Source organism: Lithobates pipiens, unplaced genomic scaffold (assembly GCF_037356315.1).
Source record: "Lithobates pipiens isolate NorthernLeopardFrog02 unplaced genomic scaffold, aLitPip1_a1.2 Scaffold_8, whole genome shotgun sequence".
NCBI classification, from domain to species: Eukaryota; Metazoa; Chordata; class Amphibia; order Anura; family Ranidae; genus Lithobates; species Lithobates pipiens.
The window spans coordinates 158,518,404-158,541,996 of NW_027507903.1; the positions used below are offsets into that span (position 1 = coordinate 158,518,404).

Here is a 23,593-nt window from a genome sequence, read left to right on the forward strand (position 1 = left end):
AGGTTTAAAATATATCGCTGAAATAAGAGTTCCAGACTTACTTGCTAGTGTTTATTTAATTGTTAATGTACCCAGTTTATGAGCAAAGTCAGTGCTAGTCAAGAGGTTAAAGACTGTAAACCTAAATACATTTTGCTTTCTGTGGAAGGTTACATAGGTGAAATAATGTTAAAGATATAACTTGTTAATTGTATTTAATGTACCCAGATATTGCTGTCCATGTGCACCAAAAGAGAAAGACAACTGGAACTTTTCAGGTGCCACTCTTACAATTGTCAGTGACTAACGTTAAAATACTCAGGATAGCAAAACCACCGCCTGGCAGTCATTTGTCTGTAGGCTGGACGGGAAGTGGTTAAGGAAAGATTAAAAAAAAAATATATATAATAATAAACATGTTATACTTGCTTACCTGGCCAGCACAGTCTCCAGACCTAAACCCCATCAAGCTGGTTTGGGCTGAACTAGACCGTAAAGGCAGTACATTAGTAGTTCTGGTGTTTTCATCGGTTAAGGAGGGGCATACTTTAAGAATGTTACGGCAGTAAAGGCTAAGTGGTTAGCACATACACCTGGCAGCACTAGGGTCGTTGGTTCAAATCAAATCACAACCACGGCACCACCTGCCTGGAGTTTGCATGTTCTCCCTGAACCTATGTGGGTTTCCTCTGGCGTGTGTAAGGAAACTGGCGTACTCAAAGACATACTGGTAGGTTATTTGGATCCTGTCTAAATATGGCCCTAGTATCTATGTATGAATGTGAGTTAGGGACCTTAGATTGTAAGCTGCTGGATGGCAGGGACTGATGTGCATATATATGTAAAGCGCTATGTAAATTTATGGCTCTATAGAAGTACCAGTAATAAATAAATCATTAGCCGCTTACACATCAGCCACCGTCGTTTATACGTCAATACTTTGACAGGGAATACCATTGTTATGGCAGCAAATAGCTGCCATAACCCCGATATCCTCAAACAGCGGGTGGTCCTCTTTCAGATAAAAAGTGGTCTCTGCAAGATCACTTTTATTGGCAGCGGGAAAGGTGCTCCCCTCCCACCGCGCTCCAGTCATCTCCGCCGCTTATTGGAGTCGTCGATAGCAGCGGAGTTGAGCCGATCCCATCCCCTCACAGGCCTGAAGCCGAGTCGGTGAAAGATGACCTCCACAATATTGGATGATTTTTATTTTAGCAACCTGGCTAGGGACTGATAGATGTGCTATTGCTCTGGATAAAAAAATTCAGGATATGGGACATGGGAAAGAGGGAGGAAAAATGTATAAGCTCAGTTTTTTTAGAAAGGTTGAATAAGTGGTTTGACATTCATACTGTCAGTTAGTAAATTAGTGATCCGTGGAGAGAAGGGTGAGCAAAGAAGAGAGATAGAGTTGGTGTTGTCAACAGTGATTTTTCTGTGCTTGCAGCATGTGTAAAAGGTATAAAACTTGGGGAAATGTGCACGGTTTTTCTTTGTGCTTGGACTTATGCTTTGAAATTGCCAAGACGATAGGTAGACATACTGTTTACTGTACATATTATGTATGTGCAGGCAGGTGGCTTTTTTGCTTATTTACCTTGTTTCTGTGGACTGGTATATTGTGAAATGTGAAGGTAAATCTTCTTAGTTATTGGTCTTGGCTGCATTTCAGTTCTCGTTATTCTTGACAAAGAAGCTTTACTGTGCCCGAAACGCCCAGCTAGCCCTGTGCATTGTTGGTTTTCTTTCTGTGGTGGCTTGGTTCAGCAAAAGCCACATTTACAATGTCAGAGTGAAGATAAAGCATCACGTTAATTCACATTGATAACATTCGGTGCTTATTAGTAGTTAAAGCGTTTTATAAAGATTCAGCTTTTCTTTTTTAATAACAAACACGTCATACTTACCTGCTCTTTGCAATGGTTTTGCTTCGAGCAGCCCTGATCCTCCCTCCTCTTCTGGGTTCCCTGCTGGCTCTCCTGGCCCCCCCTCCCACTAGATGCCCCCATTAAATCTTCCCCCATACTAGTAAAAAAACCTTCAACCTTTAGAACCACTTTAAGTGTAAAGGGAACATGGTACATGAAATATGACAAGTTTAGTCCACAGTTTGTGGATTGTAGATTGTAAAATGGTAACACCCACCTACTACTCCCCTGTAAATTTACCAGTGCTTGGCATTCTTACTTCACTTCACATCATTTCTACTATATGCACTTTCCAAACTAAAACATACCTCCCTATATGGTGAGCTTTCTAAACGGTGGAAAAAAATTGCTGGACAAATGAATAAATAATCTAAACATATCAGAAGTGGGTGTTTTTATAGAGCAGCTTAAAATGACCTCTCAGCACAGGGCCACTTGTATGTAAAACAAAACAACATACCTGAAAAGACTAACCACAAAGTCTGGGGAATGCCCAGGAAAAACCCAAGCATACTTGCCAACCAGCTCGCAGACAACTGAATGAACCTGTCTAGTGCGTTTAAAAATAGGGGTTTAGTCCACACGCTTCTGCAAATGCATGTGTAAGTAAAGACTACATATACTTACCTTTCCAGAAACGCCTTTCCTACAAAAGCTGTGGCTTAACTGCTCACTGCTCTGCAAGTATTTGCCTTACTATATAGATTGCCTATCTGTTCCCTCTGCAGCTTGCTGAGGTACCTTTTTATCGATTTGTATGTCTCGTAGTGATGTAAGAGCTGGTGTTGAAAGCCAGTGAGCGATGGGGAAGCATTTTATTTACACACTTAGCTCTGGTTCACACTGATGCGATGCAGGAAAGCACAAGATTCACTGTTTCCCCGCATCGCACTGCATAGCAATCTCAATGTCCACCCCGAAACAGATTGCAAAATGCAGTGAGATTGCCAGACTGGCATCACATGGGTGTGAACACCCATGCAATGCTATTCAGGTGTGGCAAAAAAAGGGGTCCTGCAACATTTCAGTATGGATGTGATTCGAGCCAAACAAAATGTATTCTCAAATCTCACTGCACAGACATCGCATGTGATCTGCACAGGAATCCAGTGCAACTCCTGTGCGAATTACATGCGGTGTTCTGCATGCATCAGTGTGAATATTTGCAGAGGATGGTGAGCAGTCAAGTGGCAGCTTCTCAGGAAACGGACTGCCAGACAGGCAAGTTTATTTAGTCTTCTCTTGCAGTAGTGATCTTGTGCTGACCAGGTCAAATTAACACCTTATTCACATGGATGCAAGGGTGGTGTTAGGCAATTTAATGTCCATTTTTATTTATTAATGTGTGTCCATTCATTTTAGTGGGCCCTTCAGCGCACATCATTGTATCAGAAAACCTGCATGAACAAGTTTTTTTGTTTTACAATAAATTTTAATAATTTTTGAATAGACAAAGTAAGATGGGAAAAAAATGAAATAAATGTACAATACAAATTTTAAAACGCATACAAGGTAAATGTATAGAATGAAATATAAAATGGGTATAATGTAGGTTTAAAAAAAAAAAAAAAATCGAAATAAAAAGAAACAAAATAAAGGGGGGGGGGGTAAACCTAAAATGGATAAGCAGAATATAGATCAAACAATACAAGGGTGGTTTATAAGGGGAGAAAAGGAAAAATATCAGCATTAAGTTTTTGAAAACACACTGCAATGCAGTACAGGTTACTTCTGAGTTTTTTTTTTTTCCCCCTGCAGGGTTACTCCCATGTAATATAATGCATCATGTTACATGTATGAATGGGCCCTCCAGTGAACCTATACTTTTTTTACCTGCAGAAACCTGAAGATACCTGCTATTTCTGTAGCTTGGCAAGTCTCTTGTATGTTCCTCTCACTTTATTGGAGTCTTCCAGACTTTATTGCTGAGTTTGCCACCCCCCTGCCCAATGAGTGCATTTTTCCTGGACCCTGAGGTAGTTTAAGGAAAGCGGAACTAAACTCATCAATTTAACGGTTTCAAAAAGAGTTGGTCAAAGTAAGTCAGATTTGCTTGTTCTGTCAACCAAACTGCAAGATTTTCAAAAGGCCGGTGTCCGAACTGATCACATGTGCAATGTGCATCATCATGGCAGTTACAGATCAGAAGATCGGAGGCCAAGATGGGATCTTCCTTGGCTGAAAAAGGATAGGAGGGTTTAGTTCTGCTTTAATGTGTATTTTTTATTTAATTAAAATATATCTATATCTATCCACACAGGCAATCAAAGAGTAGATCTGCTTTGATCTCCTCTATGGCCTTGGAAAACTGGAATGACGTCATGTCACTTCCAGTCCAGGCTGGAGGTAAACACGTGTTTTTTTTTTTTTTTTTTTTTTTGATCTTTTGCTTTTAAGGCTAAAGGAGGGATTTGGGGTCTTTTTGACCCCAGATCTCTCCATAAAGAGAGCCTGTCATCCTTATTTATATTACAAGGGATGTTTACATTCCTTGTAATAGAAGTAAAAGTGATCAGAAAAATAAAGGGACAGTGTAAAAATAAAAAATTGTATGCGCCCTTACCCCTGCGCGCAGAAGCGAACGCATACCTAAGTCACGCATGCATATGTAAACTGTGTTCGCACCACACGTGAGGTATCGACATAAATGTTAGCGAAAGAGCAATAATTCTAGCACTAGACCTCCTCTGTTACTCTAAACAGGTAACCTAAAGCATTGCCTATGGAGATTTTTAAGTACTTACTAGTTGCCATTCCATGAGCATGCGCAATTTTAAAGCATGGAATGTTGGGTATCTATTTACTCAATGTAACATCATCTTTCACATTTTACAAAATTAGGATAAATAGTTTTATTTTTTTATTTTTTGTTTTGTTTTGTTTTTTCACAAAAAAATTTCTTGGTAAAACCGCTGCACAAATACTGTGATGCACCAAAAATTTTTTATTTTATTCCCTAGAGTCTCTGCTAAAAAAAAAAAAAAAAAAAAAAGTCTTTTGGGCACTACAATCTATAACATAGGGCCTTTATGCAATAAATAATAGTGTGGTAATACACAACCGCTAATCGGATTTATTTTTCACCATTCTTGCCTGCTGATTTTTAAACATTTTGCTATTTGCAACTGCTCATCATTATTCTATGGGCTGAGCAACTCACCATCTGTATTGTGATCAGCTTTATGTCAGGCTGGTGCACCTGTGTCTTGAAGTATTTTAAATAGTATATTTCATTTACAGGGATAAAAATCCATTCCTTTGTGTCTAATTATTGTCAAGATTTTATAAGTGAAGCTCATTTGTAATATTTCCCATTCTAGGTGATACGTAGACTGCGAGAAAGAGGTGAACCAATTCGACTCTATGGGGAAACTGATTATGATAGCTTCCAGCGCTTGAGGAAGATAGAGATTCTTGCTCCAGAAGTGAACAAGGTACTGCGTTTTGTTTTTTGTTTTTTTGATTTTTTTTTTTTAACAGGGCAATCGCATTCATATATAATGTTTCAAACCAGTACTTCCAGTATTATTGAGTTATTTCATTATTGAACGATTGTATAAACTAATGATGTATTTATTTGATGCACTTTTTTATTGATTTGCGCAGCATTCTTTGTTATACATCATTTAGAATGTATGTTTTTTTTTTTTTTTTTTTTTTTTTTTTAATGCAGTGATGTGTTGATTTTCAAGTGGTAAACCTTAGATGTTTATGATAAACCATGCATATCCCTCTATAGTGTGTACTTGTCTCAACCCAGATCACTTAAAGAAGAGTTCTAACCCCGCCCAAAAATTAAGATTCAGCAGCTACAAATACGGTAGCTGCTGACTTTTAATATTGGGACACTTACCTGTTCATTGATCCCACAATGTCGGCACCCCAGCCCTTTTTCCGATCGACTCTCGGGTGCTGCCACAGCCGCCATTTGAGGTTGGGGAAAACGCCAATAAAGCCTTTCGGCTTCACAACCGTTTCCCTACTTCTAATGCGCAGAGCGTACTGCGCTTTCAAACTGGCCTGGCGGTGGAAGAAGGAGGAGGGGGACGGAGGCACAGTTTTCCGGAAGTGTGTGACAGGTACCTGTCAAAAAATGGGTACCCCACCATAAGGTGCCAAATGTTGCATCGGAGAAGGGGGAGGGAGGAGGCAGGTTCACTTTTGGATGGAACTCCGCTTTAACTGTCATTTCTGTCTGCTGCCTTGTTCCTCTATCAGCATGAAACACTTCTGACAAGGTTTCCAGACACCAAGAGAAAAATGGTGACAGATGAGGAAGCTCCAGCAAACGGCCTCTGAGTGATGGCCTCAGCTCTGTTTCTGTGTGCTGTGTAAAGTTGCGGGTGGTCTCTTCTGTCCAGTTAGGTCTCAGAGCTGTCCTTACTGAGCTCTGCAGAGTGACTTCAACTCTGCCCACTTTCTGACCGAGCTCAGACAATCTTTATAAATTCTGTACTTGATGAATGGATGTAGCAAATAAGACTGCATGTAAACAGGTCTGACCTATGTGAGAGGATTTGTTTCATCTGTTTATCACCTGAGGTGAGTCACTTCACTGGGTATATACAGTGAGGAAAAATCATGGCGTAGTGTGTTACCAATTGTTTTCTTGGTGACTACGGTCCCAGCTGCCTTGAGATCATTGACAAGGTTCTCCCGTGTAGTTATGGGCTGATTCCTCACCGTTCTTATGATCGTTAAAACTCCACGGGGTGAGATCTTGCATGAAGCCCCAAACTGAGGGACATTGACAGTTATTTTGCTTTTCGTCTATTTGTGAATAATCGCACCAACTGTTGTCACCCTCTCACCAAGCTGCTTGGCGATTGGTCTTGTAGCCCATTCCAACCTTGTGTAGATCTACAATGTTGTCCCTGATATCCTTGGACAGCTCTTTGGTCTTGGCCATGGTGGAGAGAGTGGAATCTGATTAAATGCTTCTGCGAACATGTCTTTTTATACAGGTAACAAGCTGAGATTAGGAGCACTCCCTTTAAGAGAGCGCTCCTAATCTCAGCTTGTTACCTGTATAGAAGCCACCTGGGAGCCAGAAATCTTGCTGATTGATAGGGGATCAAATAATAATTTCACTCAAAATGAAAATCAATTTTATAACTATTTTTGTAATGCATTTTTCTGGATATTTTTGTTGTTCTGTCTCTCTCTAAAATAAACCTACCATTAAAATTTATAGACTGATCATTTCTTTATCAATGGGCAAACGTAAAAAATCAGCAGGGGATCAAATACTCTGCTGTCTTTTAATAAATTGACACTTACCTGTCCCAGGGTCCAGCGATGTCGGTCGCTCGTCTCTCCGCTGCCCCCGCCACCATCCTCCTGTCAGGGAATCGGGAAGTAAAGCATTGCGGCTTCACTGCCCGGTTCCCTACTGCGCATGCGCGAGTTGCGCTGCGCGTCTCCACTGGTCCCCACTGTGTTCTGGGAACTGTGTGTTTCCCAGAACACAACGGGGGGGCGGCATCTGCGGCTAGCTTGTCCCGGAAGTGGGTGCAGATACCTGGATTATCCAGGTATCTGCACCCCCCTCCCCCCTGAAAGGTGCCAATTGTGGCACCAGAGGGGGGCAGGGATCAGATGAGCGGAACTTCCACTTCAGGGTGGAGGTCTGCTTTAATATTTATTTTTAATCAGCTATTTGTACACCAGCTTTGGATAAAGTTCTTTTAGGGAGAGCACGGACATTTTTTGAATTTTGCTTTTTAGGAGGACTCTAACTTTTCAGAAATTAGATCTAGGGCTGAAACAACTAATCGATTAATCGATTATGAAATTAATCGATTACTATTTTCATAATCGATTAATCGGCCAGTCACATAATGGGGTTAAAAAAAAAATTAGCCCTTTATAGTACAAAAAGAGAAAATCACTACAGTAAAAAAATGAACCCCTTACAGTAGTGATTATCTACTTTTTTTTTTCTACTATAAAGGGCTAATTTTAGTTTTTTTTTAACCCCATTATGTTACTAAACATCTTAGATCTGGTTCATATCTATGCGTTTTATAGTGCTTTTTGCAGAAATGCACTACAGTTTATTTACACGGTTTCAGGGACTTTTAACGCAAAATAGTGCTTTATTAGTTCAATATACTTCAATGGAGAAGCTGCAGAAAAGCATGTAATGCGTTTTTGCAGCAATTTGTGTTTTTTTTTTATCTGCCCAAAAAAATGCAAACTGCAGTAAAATCATGTGCGCAAAAATCAAAAAGCACTACAGAAACAGATCAAAAGCAAACTGTATATGTGTGTACCGAGCCTTATGCTGGCCTCATGAATCAATTTTCAATATTCAGATGAAAAATCTTTGTACATTCGCTGAATGAAAGAAAACCACATACACTGTCTGAAAATTCCTTTTGACTAAGAAGTTTTCTATTTCCAAATTTTCCTGTAACTGTGGTTGAAAATGAATGTCAATTTGACCCACTTTTTTTTTTTTTTTTATTTTTTTTTTAAGGTTATTATCCGATTAATCGATTAATCGAAACAATAATCGGCCAACTAATCGATTATGAAAATAATCGTTAGTTGCAGCCCTTATTAGATCTTTAAAGTGGTGCTACCACCAAAAATCGTAAAAAAAATCTTTAAAAAAAAACTAAATAATTGGAAAAAAAATAATTTTTTTACTCACCTCTAAATACCTGTTGCTAGGGGTCCCTCGTAGTCTGCCTTCTTCCTTGCCCGGGCTGGTGACATCACTTCCCGTCGCACCACACAGTCATCTGGGACCTCTGACGTGTCCCAGATGACTGTGCGGCGTATCACGGCTCCCTGCGCCGCTTGGGTGCCCAGCTGTGAAGCCACAGCCGGGTGCCCACAGTACGAATGACGGCGGAGCGAGGAATGAGGGGGGGGGGGGGGCTTCGTTCCCCTGCATCGCTGGACCCTGGAACAGGTAAGTGTCCGATTTATTAAAAGTCAGCAGCTGCAGTATTTGTAGCTGCTGACTTAAAAAAATTTTTTTTTTTTTAAGGGCACCCCACTTTAACTTCAAGACGATTGCTAAATTAATTAGCGCAAGATTGAGACCTAAAATAGGAATGTCCAATCAAAATTCCAATGTTCTCTCTATTCACCAAATTGTCCATTAGTTTTTAGAAACATGTTTGAATTTTAAGTAGACTGTATTTAAAGTAAATAAAAAGAAGGAGCTGCGCTAAGTAAGTGACCACACAGAATAATACCAAAACTAGTAAAAAGTGTTACTAATAAAATGAATCACAGAAACGAATTTTATATTAATACTGCAAATATAAAGACAGATCAATTAGTGCAAAGAAAAAAAGTGTCAGAAATTTAAATATAGTGGCGTCATTAGAAATAGTCCAAACCGATAGTAATATCATATATTGAAAGTGATATACATCAAAGTGAATGTCTTTAAATATCCGTGATTTTATTTGAAGATTATTTCCACAAAAACTGATATGTGAAGAACCTCCACCACATAAACACTGCCGCTTACCAGAACCCAGTGGTTCCTTATTACAGGGGACCACACTGCACAGATGGCTGTAACCCCAGCCTAGGATAAAACCGGATCCTCAGCCCCAATGGAAACGTCCCAATTTGCAGCAGACTGGTACCATGAAGTCTCCCCAGCTCAAGGGTAATACCCAGACACACATATATGGCAGGTAACCCAAAAAGCAAATAGACTCGCATAGCATAAAATCCTTATAAATTTATTGTATCCATATAGACAAATGAACATTTACCATACAGAATATAAAAGTCACTATAAAGCGAGCCGGCCGGCCTCGCAAACAGCCTGTGGTTTCCGGGACTGGGCATGTAGCGGTGACGTCAGTACATCACTCCTCATCCCTACGTGTTTTGTCATCAACAGGATGTCGGCATGGGGTATTTAAAGTAGACTGTAGATAAGAAAAATGCAGGAGCTGCCATTGCTAGCCTATCTCTAACAATACTAGTACTAGTCGTCTACTTATCACTGTATTCAGTGCTCTGACTTTAATCAGATTTCCCAATCAGCCAGCATGCACCATTTTAAAGCCCTAGAAAGTAATGGAGTTGTTGGAACAACATCACAACTGGCATTTTCAGAAAAAGTAGTCAAGAATGTCAGCCTCTATATTTTCATACTACAGGTTTCCTTTTAAAGTGACATTTAAAAAATTAAAACCCTCTTCAAAGTATATTTATTAAAAGGGGTAAAAAAAAGTAATCACACCGGTGTGATTTGTCATGCGATTTGCTGGCGATGCGCACTGCTTTGCCGATAATGGAACTGTTCAAATTGCCAAGACTCTTGTCTTGAACTCTTTCGGTTTCTGCACTACTTTTTCCCAATTCATTGTGATTTGTGTAGACTTTTCTTAAACAAAGTCGCAAGCAGCAATGAAATCTGAGGTGCAAATCACAGTGGTGTGAACCAGGGCTTGTGGTTTTGTCTCACTAGATGAATCGCTGCTTCTCGACAGTCTGTGTGACATCCATAGACATGCTTGGTACAGCATTTGTCCCAAGGATTAGAAATGTTCTGCTACCGGTAATACACTGCAGGTAGTGTGTTTTCCTGGAGGGCATATATCTGCTTATAAAATCAATTTTGCAACACCCAGTTCTGGTGGGGCATATCAGAATTATTAGATGGCGGCAACTACTAACTTTATCTGAGGTTAATGTTATTCATGAACAAATGCATTTTTAAAATAATGAAGTAATTATGGTATATATGCATAGTATATGACTTCAGGTTTTTTTTTTTTTTTTTGTCAATGACTATGATCAGCACTCTCCCTATTAACCAAAAGATCAGGAGGTATGTCTGACCTCAGCCTGACAGGTTTGTTACTGGTAAATGCCCTAACTTTTGAGGTGGGAATTGCTATAGTTATGTGGAAGCACCTCTGGGTGCCTGTGATTTATACACACTGACAGTTTGGCTAATCTCTTCTACATGCATGCTGTAAAAGCCAGAGGGTGCTGTTTTCTCACTTTTTACTATGTGTTTTCTAAATCTGACCATTCAGTGTATTTAGCACTTTGGCATTTAGCAATAAAGTCTAAAACTAAGTTTTCTGAGCAATGCTAAATTGTTCCTCTTGTATTGATCTTGTCTGCTAGGGCTTACGAAATGACTTGAAGGCTGCTCTGGATAAGATCGACCAGCAGTATCTCCATGAGATTGTAGCTGGTCAAGAACAGACCGAAGAAGATACACAGAATGACCTGAAAGTCCATGAGGAAAATACTACAATTGAGGAGCTGGAGGTGTGTACTATACTCTGCATTGCAATCAACACATGTACATTATGCTAATGTATATTCTCCTCCTAACATTTGATCCATCCCCTACTTTAAAGTTGGTGCTGAAAAATAATGAACACAGGCAGCCATGATGCTTATTCCTCTTAAGACAAACTCTTAGCTGTTGGGCTTTGGTATGCCTACCAACCAAGAGCAAAGGACAGTGGTGTGCAGTAATACATGATGGTTAAGTGTGTTTAGAGCTACTAAAGACTGAATTACTTTTATTGTTATAAATGCTATAATTTTTTCTTTGACTACTTAAAAACCCCACTGGATCTCATTTGCCCTTACTCTGATTAAATCTTAGTGATTTTGTCTACTCTTGTCTTAGCAATAGTTGGCTAATAAATGGTTGCTCCATTCTAGCTGCTTTAGGTTCCTTAACCACTTCAATACAAGGCACTTACACACCCTTTCTGCCCAGACCAATTTTCAGCTTTCAGCTCTCTCACACTTTGAATGCCAATTAGTTATGCAACACTGTACCCAAACAACATTTTTATATTTATTTTTTTTCACACAAATTGAGCTTTCTTTTAGTGGTACTTAATCACCACTATGTTTTTTTATTTTTTGTGACACAAGTGAAAAAAGTGCAAACATTTTGAAAAACTACGGTTCCGGCTGCCTTGAGATCATTGACAAGGTTCTCCCATGTAGTTCTGGGCTGATTCCTCACCGTTCTCATATCATAAACCTCCACAAAGTGGTCGGGTACTATGATGGGCTGGTGACAGGTACTCTGGGTTGTCGAGGGGACGAGCCTCGTGCTCGATCGCCGCTCTGCACGAGCCCCAGGGGCGCGCAGGAGCACTATGCACGTGATCAGCGGTGATTGGACATAGCCGGTAACGCGGTAAAGAGCTTTTTATTGGCTCTTTACATGAATCTGGGATGGCCTGTTTCTGAGGGACATGCCTCATCCCTGATCGCCGCGCTGGTGGCCTGCAGAAAAGCACCCAGAATGGGAGATCCCACCTGCAGATGTCATTTGACTATGGGCTGGGAGTGAAGTGGTTAAAGTGGTTCTAAAAGCAGAAGGTTTTTTTTTTTTTTTTTTTTTTTTTTTGTGTACCTTAAAGTCCCGCAAATTTTTTTTATTTTTTTTTTAAAAGTCAGCACCTACAAATACTACAGCTGCTAATTTTTAAAATAAGGACGCTCACCTGTCCCAGGGTCCAATGATGTCTGCACCCAAGGCCGAACCGCCCCTCGGTCCTCTGATGCTGCCGTCGCCATCTTCGGTAAGGGAATCGGGAAATGAAGCCTTGCGGCTTCACTTCCTGGTTCCCTACTGCGCATGCGTGAGTCGCGCTGCGCAATCAGAATGGTCCCTGCTGTCTTTGGGAGACCCGTGTGTGTCCCAGCAGACAGCGTGGTGGGGACGGGAAGAGGCGTAGATTCCCACAGGAGTCTATGCCCGGAATTGGGTGCAAATACCTGTCTTAGAGGGTTCCAAAAAGTGGAGGTTCATTTTTTGTGTGAACCTCCGCTTTAACGCATTCTATGCATTAAAGTGGTAGTAAACTCTGTTACTCCACTTATACCTACAGGCAAGCCTATAAAAATGCTTACCTGTAGGTACTGTGATAATCTCTTAAACTTGCAATGTTTAGGATATATTAAGAGTTCATGCAGTGATGTCACCAGCATATGTGCTCTGAAGGTCCAGCATAAAGTGCCGGACCTTTAGAGACTGCGCTGCAAACAGCGGCTCCTGCGTCATCGCGCTCCCGGCCACTCATGTAGCCGGGGGCCGCAAACCCGGTAGGAAGACTGGGGGAAGATGGAAGCCCACTCAGCAGTGGCAATGCGTCGCTGGTGGGCTTTTTTCTCAGGTAAATTTGCGTTGCAGCTGCGGGTTACTACCGCTTTAAGGCAAAAAAGACCTGTGTACAGCTTGCCCCCATATACTTTCCTCAAAGGGGTAAGTATATGTCCCTCCCTCCTCCCTCCTCCCTCCTCCTCCCTCCTCCCCCCTCCTCCCTCCTCCTCCCTCCTCCTCCCCCCTCCTCCCCCCTCCTCCCCCCTCCTCCCTCCTCCTCCCCCCTCCTCCCCCCTCCTCCCTCCTCCCTCCTCCCTCCTCCTCCTCAGGCAGCCGTGGGAGCCATTGGTGCTGCTGTCAATCACAGCCAGTGTTAGTGTCAACGGGCACACAGAGCTCAGCTTGGGAGGGGGAGCCAGAAGTGCCTGCAAGGGACCTGAGGAGGATCGAGGCTGTGCTGGCCTTTTGGTGGTTATAGCGGGATGATCATCCTAGGCATCCTCCCAGTACTGTTTTTAGAGTCAGGTTTCTTGTAAAAGGAATCCTAACAGCTATTTAGCTGCTGTACTGCTTTAACAAGCAGTGAGAGGGGTCGTTCACCCCGCTGCCTTCTACGGCTGGCTTGGGCTGCCCTGTCGGGAGACCTGAGCGGCCAGCTGGCAGGCCTGTCGGCTGGTCAGGAGGTCTAACAAAGCTGGGGATCAGCTTTGAGCGGCTCTCCACTATTGTTACAGTGCAGAGGAAAGATTTGGGGCCTTATAGACCCCAGATTCCTCCATTAAGAGTACCTGTCACATGCCTATTGCGGTCACAAGGATGTTTACATTTCTTGTGACCGCAATAAAAGGGATCAATTTTTTTTTTTCAAAGCAACAGTGTAAAAATAAATTTAAATAATAAAAAAAAATGTAAAGTGCCCCAGTCCTCCTGTGTTCAAGTGCAAAGGCAAATGTGCGTTGGTCCCACACGCACACAAACGGCAATCGTCCCACACATGTGAAGTATCACGGCGAATGCCAGTCATGGGCAGTAAATCTGGAACCACACCTCCTCTGTAAATCTAGAATGATAACCTGTATAGGCTTTAAAGCGTTGCCTATGGATAGTAACATTTACAGCGTTTGTTGCACGGGCATGCACAATTTTAAATCCCAACCCGTTTGATGATTATCTTTTATATTTTACAAAAAAAAATAATTGGGTTATTTACTGTGTTTTTTGCATTAGAAATTCATTAAGGTTTCCCCAAAAATTGCATTTGAAAAACCACTGTGCAAATACCATGCAAAATCTCTGCACTTAAACCAGATAAAAGCCCAGTCCTTGATGGACAAACCTTACACTACTATAGCCTTTGCCCCAGATCATTATCCCCCACTTTCTAGCAGCATGATGGGTTCACGCATCTCTAAAATTTTTAAATCAACTATTCTAAATCCTTTGTGCCTAACCTCATACTTCCCTCAGATGTGCTTGCCACTTGCACCCTTTGCCTAGAAATGTAAAGCTCTCACATACTTTGATATCCAACTACCAGTTAACCAATTTTAGACCTACAGTACATTCACAGAACCACCGCAAGCTGGACCTCAACTTTACCTGGACCTAAGCAGTTGGGACAGATCGGCATTCTTCTGGTCTAGACCCCCCAACTACCCAAACTCTTTTAAGATCAAGGCAGTCTTTCCCATTTAGATACCCGTGTGCTACATCTGCTGTTTTACGACTGCTCTCTGCCATCACCATGATATCCTTTTATTAATTGCAGAGTACTCTTCCATACTGGAGAGTGTTGATTTAACCTTTTATATCAACAGATAGTTACATAGTTAGTAAGGTTGAATAAAGACACCAGTCCACCCAGTTCAACCTGAGTGAGTGTGCGTGTCTACAATTATCCCTGTACCTGTACATTGCATCTCATTAAGCTGCTCATCTATTATATTATTATTTATTTAAGGTACCCATATAGCACTGTCAATTTACACATACATTGCACACTCACATCAGTCCCTACCCTCAAGGAGCTCACAATCCAAGGTCCCCAACTCACACTTGTATACTAGGGCCAATTTTTGTACAGAAGCAAATTAACCTACCTGCATGTCTTTAGAGTGTGGGAGGAAACCAAAGTGCCTGGAGAAAACCCACACAGGCACAGGGAGAACATGCAAACTGCAGGTAGTGTTGTGGTTGGGATTTGAGCCAGCGACCCTTTTTACTGCTAGGTCAGAGTGCTACCCACTATACCACTGTGCCGCCTGATGAAAGCTCTTTGGGACTTTTACGCTCCCCACTCAACTCCCCACAACCCTCTTACTATTTTACCTCTCTGCTATTACCGTATTTATCGGTGTATAACACGCACCTTTTCCCCTTAAAATCAGGGGAAAATCACAGTTGCGTGTTATACACCATTCTTCCACTATTTTGGAGCCTCTGGGTGGCTTTCGGCCACCTTTGGCCCTTCTCGCCGGCTTTCGGCCCTGCTCGGAGGCCGAAAGCCGACGAGAAGGGCCAAAGGCGGGCGAGAACTACCGAGCGCTGCCGAGATACACACTACATCTCGGCTGCGCCATTTTTAAAAATAAAAGCTGAATATAAAACTGACAAGGCTGAAAATGACACTGACAAGGGGACAACGATGGACAAGGCTTCACGACAAAGCTGCATATGACACTGACAAGGCTTCAGATGGACACTGATAAGGCTGCATTGATGGGCACTTAAATTTAAAGTTTTTTTTTTTTGTTTGTTTTGTTTTTCCTTAAACTTCCCTCCTAAGCTTGGGGTGCGTGTTATACTCCGATAAATACGGTACTTTACTACACTTGTCGTCTTTAATATCTTTGATTATTACATAACTTTTTTTCTTTTGTAAAATTCCTAAAAAAAAATACTTGAAGAAAAGACAAATCTGAAGCCAGGTATGTTAGCCCAGGAGCTCCTTTTTAGGGAGCCAGGGAACATATTTTTATATTGGCAATAAAATGTTTAAAAAGTTAGGTACTGGCTGTATTTTTTAGGCATATTGGCTTCCTGTCTCATAAATGTATTCAGGGCTGTTTTACTGATATTTTTCATATTCCGGTAAACTAGGTACACCATACCAAGACTGGAAAAGGGCTTTTGTACATTCAGTACCTTTTTACAGGGTTCATCTGGCTGTGATGCTTTCCTTGGGTGACGATTGCCATTCACTATATCTCTTGTTTTAGCTAAAACAGATGTTCAATTTATTTATGAGGACTAACCCATTCCAAGAACCATTACATCAGTAAAGGTCCATATTCCTCTCTTCTCTTGCACAAAGCATTAGTATTTTAATTCAAGATGGCCTCTGGAGTGCTTTATGGATGACTACACAGAGATGAAATAAGACCCTGCTGGGGAAACTGACTGCCAACAATGATATTAGGACACATTATCTTTAACTTAGTTTCTCACCCAATTATTGAAACAGAATATGGAGATTTCTCTTCATAAATATACTTTGCTGTTCTCAGATTTGTTACCATTATGGATGTTGAATGACTTCTGTACTGGGGAATTGTAGCTGAGAAGTGTTGCTCTTATGTATTCTAAAGACTGAATAAGATAATCTAAAGACGTGTTGTAGATTTCCCTGAATATATAAGAAAAGTCTCTATAAAGTTGTAAATATTGAAAGTAGAAATGAAATGAGCTATATTTTGCCAGTGGTCTCTAAAGAAGAAATTCTGTCTAGAACTTGCTATGCTATGTGCAATATACTTACCTGCACTGTCCAATAGAATGGCACAGAGCAGCCCTGAACCACCTCTTCTTGGGTCCCCCGCTGGCGCTCCTCCTCTCGGGCTAGTGCCCCCAATAAGAAGGCATTTCCCATGGGGGCACACCTACGGGTTTGCTCCTGAGCCCCGCTGCTGCATTCATTGACAGACAGCGGGACTTGCCACTGGCTTTGATTGACAATAGTGGGAGCCAATAGCTCCGGCTACCTCAGTAAAGCCTGTGAAACCAAGAAGCGAGTGGGGAGAAGAGCTGCAGACGTGCACAGCATTGGATTGAACGAAGGGCTCAGGTAAGTATAGGAGAGGGTGAGGGGCCAATATTGATGCCTAAACACTTTATACCTTTAATGCAAGGAATGTTTAAAGCGGATGTAACGGCGAAATTTTTTATTTTTTTTTAAACCCTGCAAAGTAACAACATTATCTGCTAGTATGTATCGCATAATTGACAATTGCACGGTCGTGCGACGTGGCTCCCAAACAAAATTGACATCCTTTTTTTCCCACAAATAGAGCTTTCTTTTGGTGGTATTTGATCACCCCTGCGGTTTTTATTTTTTGCGCTATAAACAAAAATAGAGCGACAATTTTGAAAAAAACGCATTATTTTTTACTTTTTGTTATAATAAATATCCCCCAAAAATATATAAAAAACATTTTTTTCCCTCAATTTAGGCCGATACGTATTCTTCTACATATTTTTGGTAAAAAAATCGCAACAAGCGATTATTGATTGGTTTGCGCAAAAGTTATAGCGTTTACAAAATAGGGATAGTTTTATAGCATTTTTATTAATAATTTTTTATTATTATTTTTTTTTTACTAGTAATGGCGGCGATCTGCGATTTTTTATTTTTTTATTTTTTGTGACTGCGACATTGTCGGGGACCCATCGGACATTTTTGACACATTTTTGGGACCATTGTCATTTATACAGTAATCACTGCTATATAAATGCTGTGATTCCTGTGTAAATGACACTGGCAGTGAAAGGGTTAACCAGTGGGTGGCAGTGTAGGGGTTAAGTGTTCCTAGGGGTGTGTTACTAACTGTTGGGCTTTCATTTAGTGTACACTGATCTGTGCTCCAATCACATGGAGCAGAGATCAGCGTCACTAGTTGCTAGGCAGAATGGAAAAATGTTGTTTACACAGCATTTCCTCCATTCGGCCGCTCCGTGAGACGATCGCGGGGATGCCTGCGGCGATCGAGTCGCGGGTCCCGCGACCGGACTCACGGGGGTCCCGACCAGCGCAGGAGCGCGCCGCCGGCGGCGCGCTCCCGATGGCAGGGCGGCATTGAATATTGGACGTACCTGTACGCCAATATGCCTGCCCGTGCCATTCTGTCGACGTATATCGTCGTGCGCTGGTCGGAAAGTGGTTAAGATTTAGAACAATTTTAAGGCCTCTTGCACACAGGATTAATAAATGCTGCATTTTTTTTTTTTTTTTTTTTTTTTTTTTACTGATTTGAAATTTAGATTCTTTGACTTGGTGACACAAAGAGTGGGACTTTAAAGGTGCAAAAAAAGAGATGACAACTTCTCACAAATGGATAAAACTTTATAATGTTTTATTTTATAACCGTTTAAAAATTTGTCACATCAACATGCGATTCATACAACAATGCAACAACTTCTGCTCTGTGTTTCGCCCAGAAGAACTTCCTCAAGAGAGTTAAGAGTGCTGCATGAAGTTGATGCTATAGATTAAAAGACAAACATTTTATAAACATTTGCAAATATCTAATTATACAAATATTTCCCATTATAATTTATCTTTTTATTATACAAAGTATTTTCTTTCAGGAATATCAGAATATTGAACTAAAGAAGATGGGTCTACCAGATGCTTAAAAATCGGAACTTGAATAAAATGAGCACATAAATTCCAGTAGATGCCAGGCTTATGAGACATAGTGTAACCATAGGGGGAGACGAGGGAGATGTCACCTAGGGTATATAAGACGTTTTTACAAATAATCAAAGACATATAAGACATTTACCTTAATCGTAATGGATCAGCTTCAAACTAATTGGTTCCCCTTTTCCCAGTGAGAAGGGTATTCAGCTTCTGAGAATGCAGGGGGAAGGAGAGCATAGAGGATAAAGGCTAGACGGAAACCCCATAGAGGACAAAAACAGCGAAGATCTCTTCAGCTGTAAAGGCTCAATACAATTGCCTTCTGATCAAAGTTCAGCCAAGGAATCCCGAAGGAACAAAGAAAGCTGTGTTCTTTCTATATGGTTTATGTATAGTGCGAGGGTTAAGACGGAACTCCAGTATCACCCAGGCGGTAGAGAGGTCAGGCACAAGTCTCCCACTCATATGGGGCAAAATAGCCCGTCTCAGCTGGATAACATCCCGCAAGGGCAACTGGCAGGTCCCTGTTCTTATCCCTCACAGTGGTGACAAAGGAGTGTAAGTGGTCAAGTGATTCTTGCCTGTCTTGAATAGATTCCACAGCTCAAATATAGAGGGAGAGGAGAGACACAAGCTCTCTCCACTTAGTTAGAAAATGGTGGCTGGACGCCACTGCTTGTCCCCCCCCGTCCTAATGGCATCTGGAGGGGGGGGGGGGGTGTAGTGTATCTGGAAAGTGCCACAGTCATACAATGGTAGATACAGTCGTTGCAGCATCGCTTGTCAATCATACAATACTTGGGCCTACTACTACTCAAGCCTTCTATTCTGAACTCATGAAAGAAAATATTTTGTATAATGATAATCAGTTATACAGCGTTGAGTACAGAGTGATAAAACAAAAATATAAAATGTTACATGTGTGTGCAGTAATTTACGTTCATGTGCGTGTTTACTCGTCTATAAACATGTTTACACGAGTATAAATGAGTATATTACAACACTGGCAATGAAGAATTTTACTCGCCTATGCCTAATATTACTCAGGTTTTTATTCAGACTTTCTGTCAACAAGTTCTAGAGTAAGCATCAGTAAATTTATGGCACCTGTGTGCAAGGGGCCAAAGCTTAAATGCAACTCAAACTTTAGTTCTAAATGACCACTTTTTTAAGAAAAAATGTATTTCCCATGTTGGCCTATCCATTTCTTTTCTTCTATTTTGCTCTCTTATTTGAAAGTTATAGTTGTAGCATAACAGAGACTAAAAAAAATTCTGTACAGGAATCTGGACATTAAGAAAGATAAACTGTATGTAAAGCTTAAAGTGAAAGTATGGCAAGATTATATAAAAGCAGTGCTAATTTCTAAGTTTAGTTAAAAAAAAAAAAAAAAAAAAAAAAACTACAATGGATATTACATACAATCAATGGCACATAAAATCTCCCCCCCCCCCCCCCTTGCCTTAATCATACTGTGCTGTGGGGGTTAATAGAGCCGAAAGACCTGTCGTGTGCACTCATCAAGAGTGCCAGCTATGCCCACCCTTTTCCCCCCACCTCCTCCAATCATAGAAGCTGCACTATTGTTTTGCATTCATAAAAGCCATCTATGAACAGTGGAGGCAGACGTTTGATTCCTTTTCCTGTCTTCCATTCATAGATCACATTGAATTCAATCTATGGTGCAGCTTCAATCTATTGAGAATGCAGACAATAACACGCTTCTTGTCTTCTCCACTCTTGGATGGAGGAGCAACGGAGACCTGTTTGAACAGCAGAATTGTCAGTCTGGGAAGAGGGTAGTGATGGATGCGCTAGAAAATTACGCCAAACTCCAGCTATCAGTTTTTTTTTCCCTTTTTGGGACAAATAAACATCAAGTCCAATTTACTACTTCTTCCTTTTTTTTTTTTCCTGTCCCTTTACTATCAGGCAGATTTCCCTTCACCTCCCCTAAGAGACACAGTAGAAAGTTAAAGATCTTTCCAGTGAGGGAATATTCAAGGGCAGATGAGCAGGTGTTACAGTGGTGGGGTAGATGTGGTGGGGCAGATGTGCAGGGTAGTACAGTGGTGGCGCAGATGAGCAGGGGAATACAGTGGTGGGGCTGATGAGCGGGGGGATACAGTGGTGGGGCTGATGAGCGGGGGGATACAGTGGTGGGGCTGATGAGCGGGGGGATACAGTGGTGGGGCTGATGAGCGGGGGGATACAGTGGTGGGGCTGATGAGCGGGGGGATACAGTGGTGGGGCTGATGAGCGGGGGGATACAGTGGTGGGGCTGATGAGCGGGGGGGATACAGTGGTGGGGCTGATGAGCGGGGGGGATACAGTGGTGGGGCTGATGAGCGGGGGGGATACAGTGGTGGGGCTGATGAGCGGGGGGGATACAGTGGTGGGGCTGATGAGCGGGGGGGATACAGTGGTGGGGCTGATGAGCGGGGGGGGATACAGTGGTGGGGCTGATGAGCGGGGGGGATACAGTGGTGGGGCTGATGAGCGGGGGGGGATACAGTGGTGGGGCTGATGAGCGGGGGGGATACAGTGGTGGGGCTGATGAGCGGGGGGGATACAGTGGTGGGGCTGATGAGCGGGGGGGATACAGTGGTGGGGCTGATGAGCGGGGGGGATACAGTGGTGGGGCTGATGAGCGGGGGGGATACAGTGGTGGGGCCGATGAGCGGGGGGGATACAGTGGTGGGGCCGATGAGCGGGGGGGATACAGTGGTGGGGCCGATGAGCGGGGGGGATACAGTGGTGGGGCCGATGAGCGGGGGGGATACAGTGGTGGGGCCGATGAGCGGGGGGGATACAGTGGTGGGGCCGATGAGCGGGGGGGATACAGTGGTGGGGCCGATGAGCGGGGGGGATACAGTGGTGGGGCCGATGAGCGGGGGGGATACAGTGGTGGGGCCGAGAGCGGGGGGGATACAGTGGTGGGGCCGAGAGCGGGGGGGATACAGTGGTGGGGCCGATGAGCGGGGGGGGGGTACAGTGGTGGGGCCGATGAGCGGGGGGGGGTACAGTGGTGGGGCCGATGAGCGGGGGGGGGTACAGTGGTGGGGCCGATGAGCAGGGGGGGTACAGTGGTGGGGCCGATGAGCAGGGGGGGTACAGTGGTGGGGCTGATGAGCAGGGGGGGGGGTACAGTGGTGAAACAGATTTGCAGGGGGGTCAGTGATCTGAGGTGTGAAGGTGCATGAATTGGGGCTCATCTGAGGTGTAAAGTTGCAGGAATTGGGGCTGATCTGAGGCGTTAGAGTGCAGGATGTTAATTTCTCACTATTACTAAAGTAGTTTACAGCATTTACTTTATAAAAAAAATCCTTTTTGTGATTTGAGAGTGTGAAGTTGACATTTTTTTGTTAAAAAATTGGCACGTTCAATTTTTTTTTAAAACATTTTTCGGCACACTGCGCTCAAAAGGTGGTCTCCCCCTGGGTTAGTAGGATAGAGAGGGTAAATCTCAACAGCGGGGACAGCAAAAATAGCCAGAAAGAGGTCCTAACCCTTCAACAGTGTATCACAAACTTAAAAACCTATATTAAATATGGTTTTACAAATAAACAATGTAAAAAACATGAACTCAGACTTAACTAATACTGCTGCCAGGAATAAGGCATACTTCAGTTTAGGATAAATGGACTAGTTCCAAGGTTCCCCCCCCCCCCCCCCTTTTTTTTTTTTTTTTTGGTCCTTGTTTCACTGTTAAAATAAAAAAAAGATACCCTTGTGGCCTTCAATGCATTTTTTATTTTTTTATTTTAACATACCTCTGTAGGATTTCTACTCTGAAAGGTTTAAACCCTTCCAGAAGGCGTCAGGCTTCTCACAGCGGAGAGCTGCACATATTTTATACAAACATCTGGAAAGTGGGATTTGAATGACGTCCAGAATAGCTACAACAGGTGTTTGAAATGAATAGTGCTTTAACTACATTATGCGATGGGAAGCAGTCTGTGTATCAGCTGGAACTAATTTTAATATTTAACTCTTTTAGCATGCATCTGCATTAGTACAGAAAACTGTCTCCACAACAAAATGACAGATTTACAGTATAGCATTTTGGTTTAATGCTGTAAGTGTATTAATTGTTGTCTTTTTGTGATGCAGGCTTTGGGAGAGTGTCTTGGACAAGGAGATGACAACAAAGATATGGATATCATTAATAAAGTCTTAAAGGTAAATATAGCTAGAGTATGTCTGCCCAATCTTGTATGATCTACTTTTTTTATGGCTTACTCATCTGATATGCAGTCATTAGAGTATGAATGTGATATACAATATTCAGCCATGCTGACTGCTTCTTACCACTCAAATTTGGACAGGTGTGTGTAGGAGAGCCCACAATTTGCAGTTATAATAAGTTTCTGACTTCAGGACTTCTCATTGGTGTATGCTGTTTGCCAGAACAAATACGTGCCTTCTTTTTCCTACATCCTTGCATTATGAAGTGACAGCTGACATGACTGGTTCTTGTTTAGCTTGGCATGTTGGGATGATGTTATTAGGGCCTTAACTGAGCAGGTGTCACTGATGTTTCAAAAGTGTAGTCTAATGGTAGTAGAGTCCTTATTCTGCTCAATTATAGTCATGCACATATGGTTTCTTTTTATTGCTTGAAAAGTGTTTTGGGACTTTAAAAGGTAAATCTATTTTCATATAACATAATCTTAATCTCTCCCTCTCCCATCCGTAGTCATAGACTCTTGTACAGAAGTCTTCAAACTTCCTAAGCAAAGGGCCAGTTTACTGTCCTTCAGAGTTTAGGGGGGGCCAGACAGTGACCATTGGGAATAGAAATTGTCCTGGCGTCAGTGGGAGTAAACAATGCATTTTTGGTATTCGGGGGAGTAGTAGTTCCTCATTGTTGGCATCAATGGGGAGAAATGGTGCCCCTTAGCTGCTGTCAGCTGCCAGAATTATGGTCCGTTTTGGTGTTAGCAGGAGGAATAGTGTCTTATATCAATGGGAGGGAAA

At 42.2% G+C, this 23,593-nt stretch overlaps 1 protein-coding gene across 2 annotated transcripts in view; it reads left to right on the plus strand.

Annotated features, from left to right (window-relative positions):
* Positions 1 to 23,593, plus strand: part of PRPF18 (pre-mRNA processing factor 18) — a 79,305-nt gene that overhangs the window by 20,291 nt on the left and 35,421 nt on the right. For both annotated transcript variants that reach the window (XM_077473042.1, XM_077473043.1), the window contains 3 exons: positions 5,228 to 5,341; positions 11,025 to 11,171; positions 22,727 to 22,795. In XM_077473042.1, coding sequence (XP_077329168.1) covers positions 5,228 to 5,341; positions 11,025 to 11,171; positions 22,727 to 22,795 — 330 coding nt within the window. The remainder of the gene's footprint in view (positions 1 to 5,227; positions 5,342 to 11,024; positions 11,172 to 22,726; positions 22,796 to 23,593) is intronic.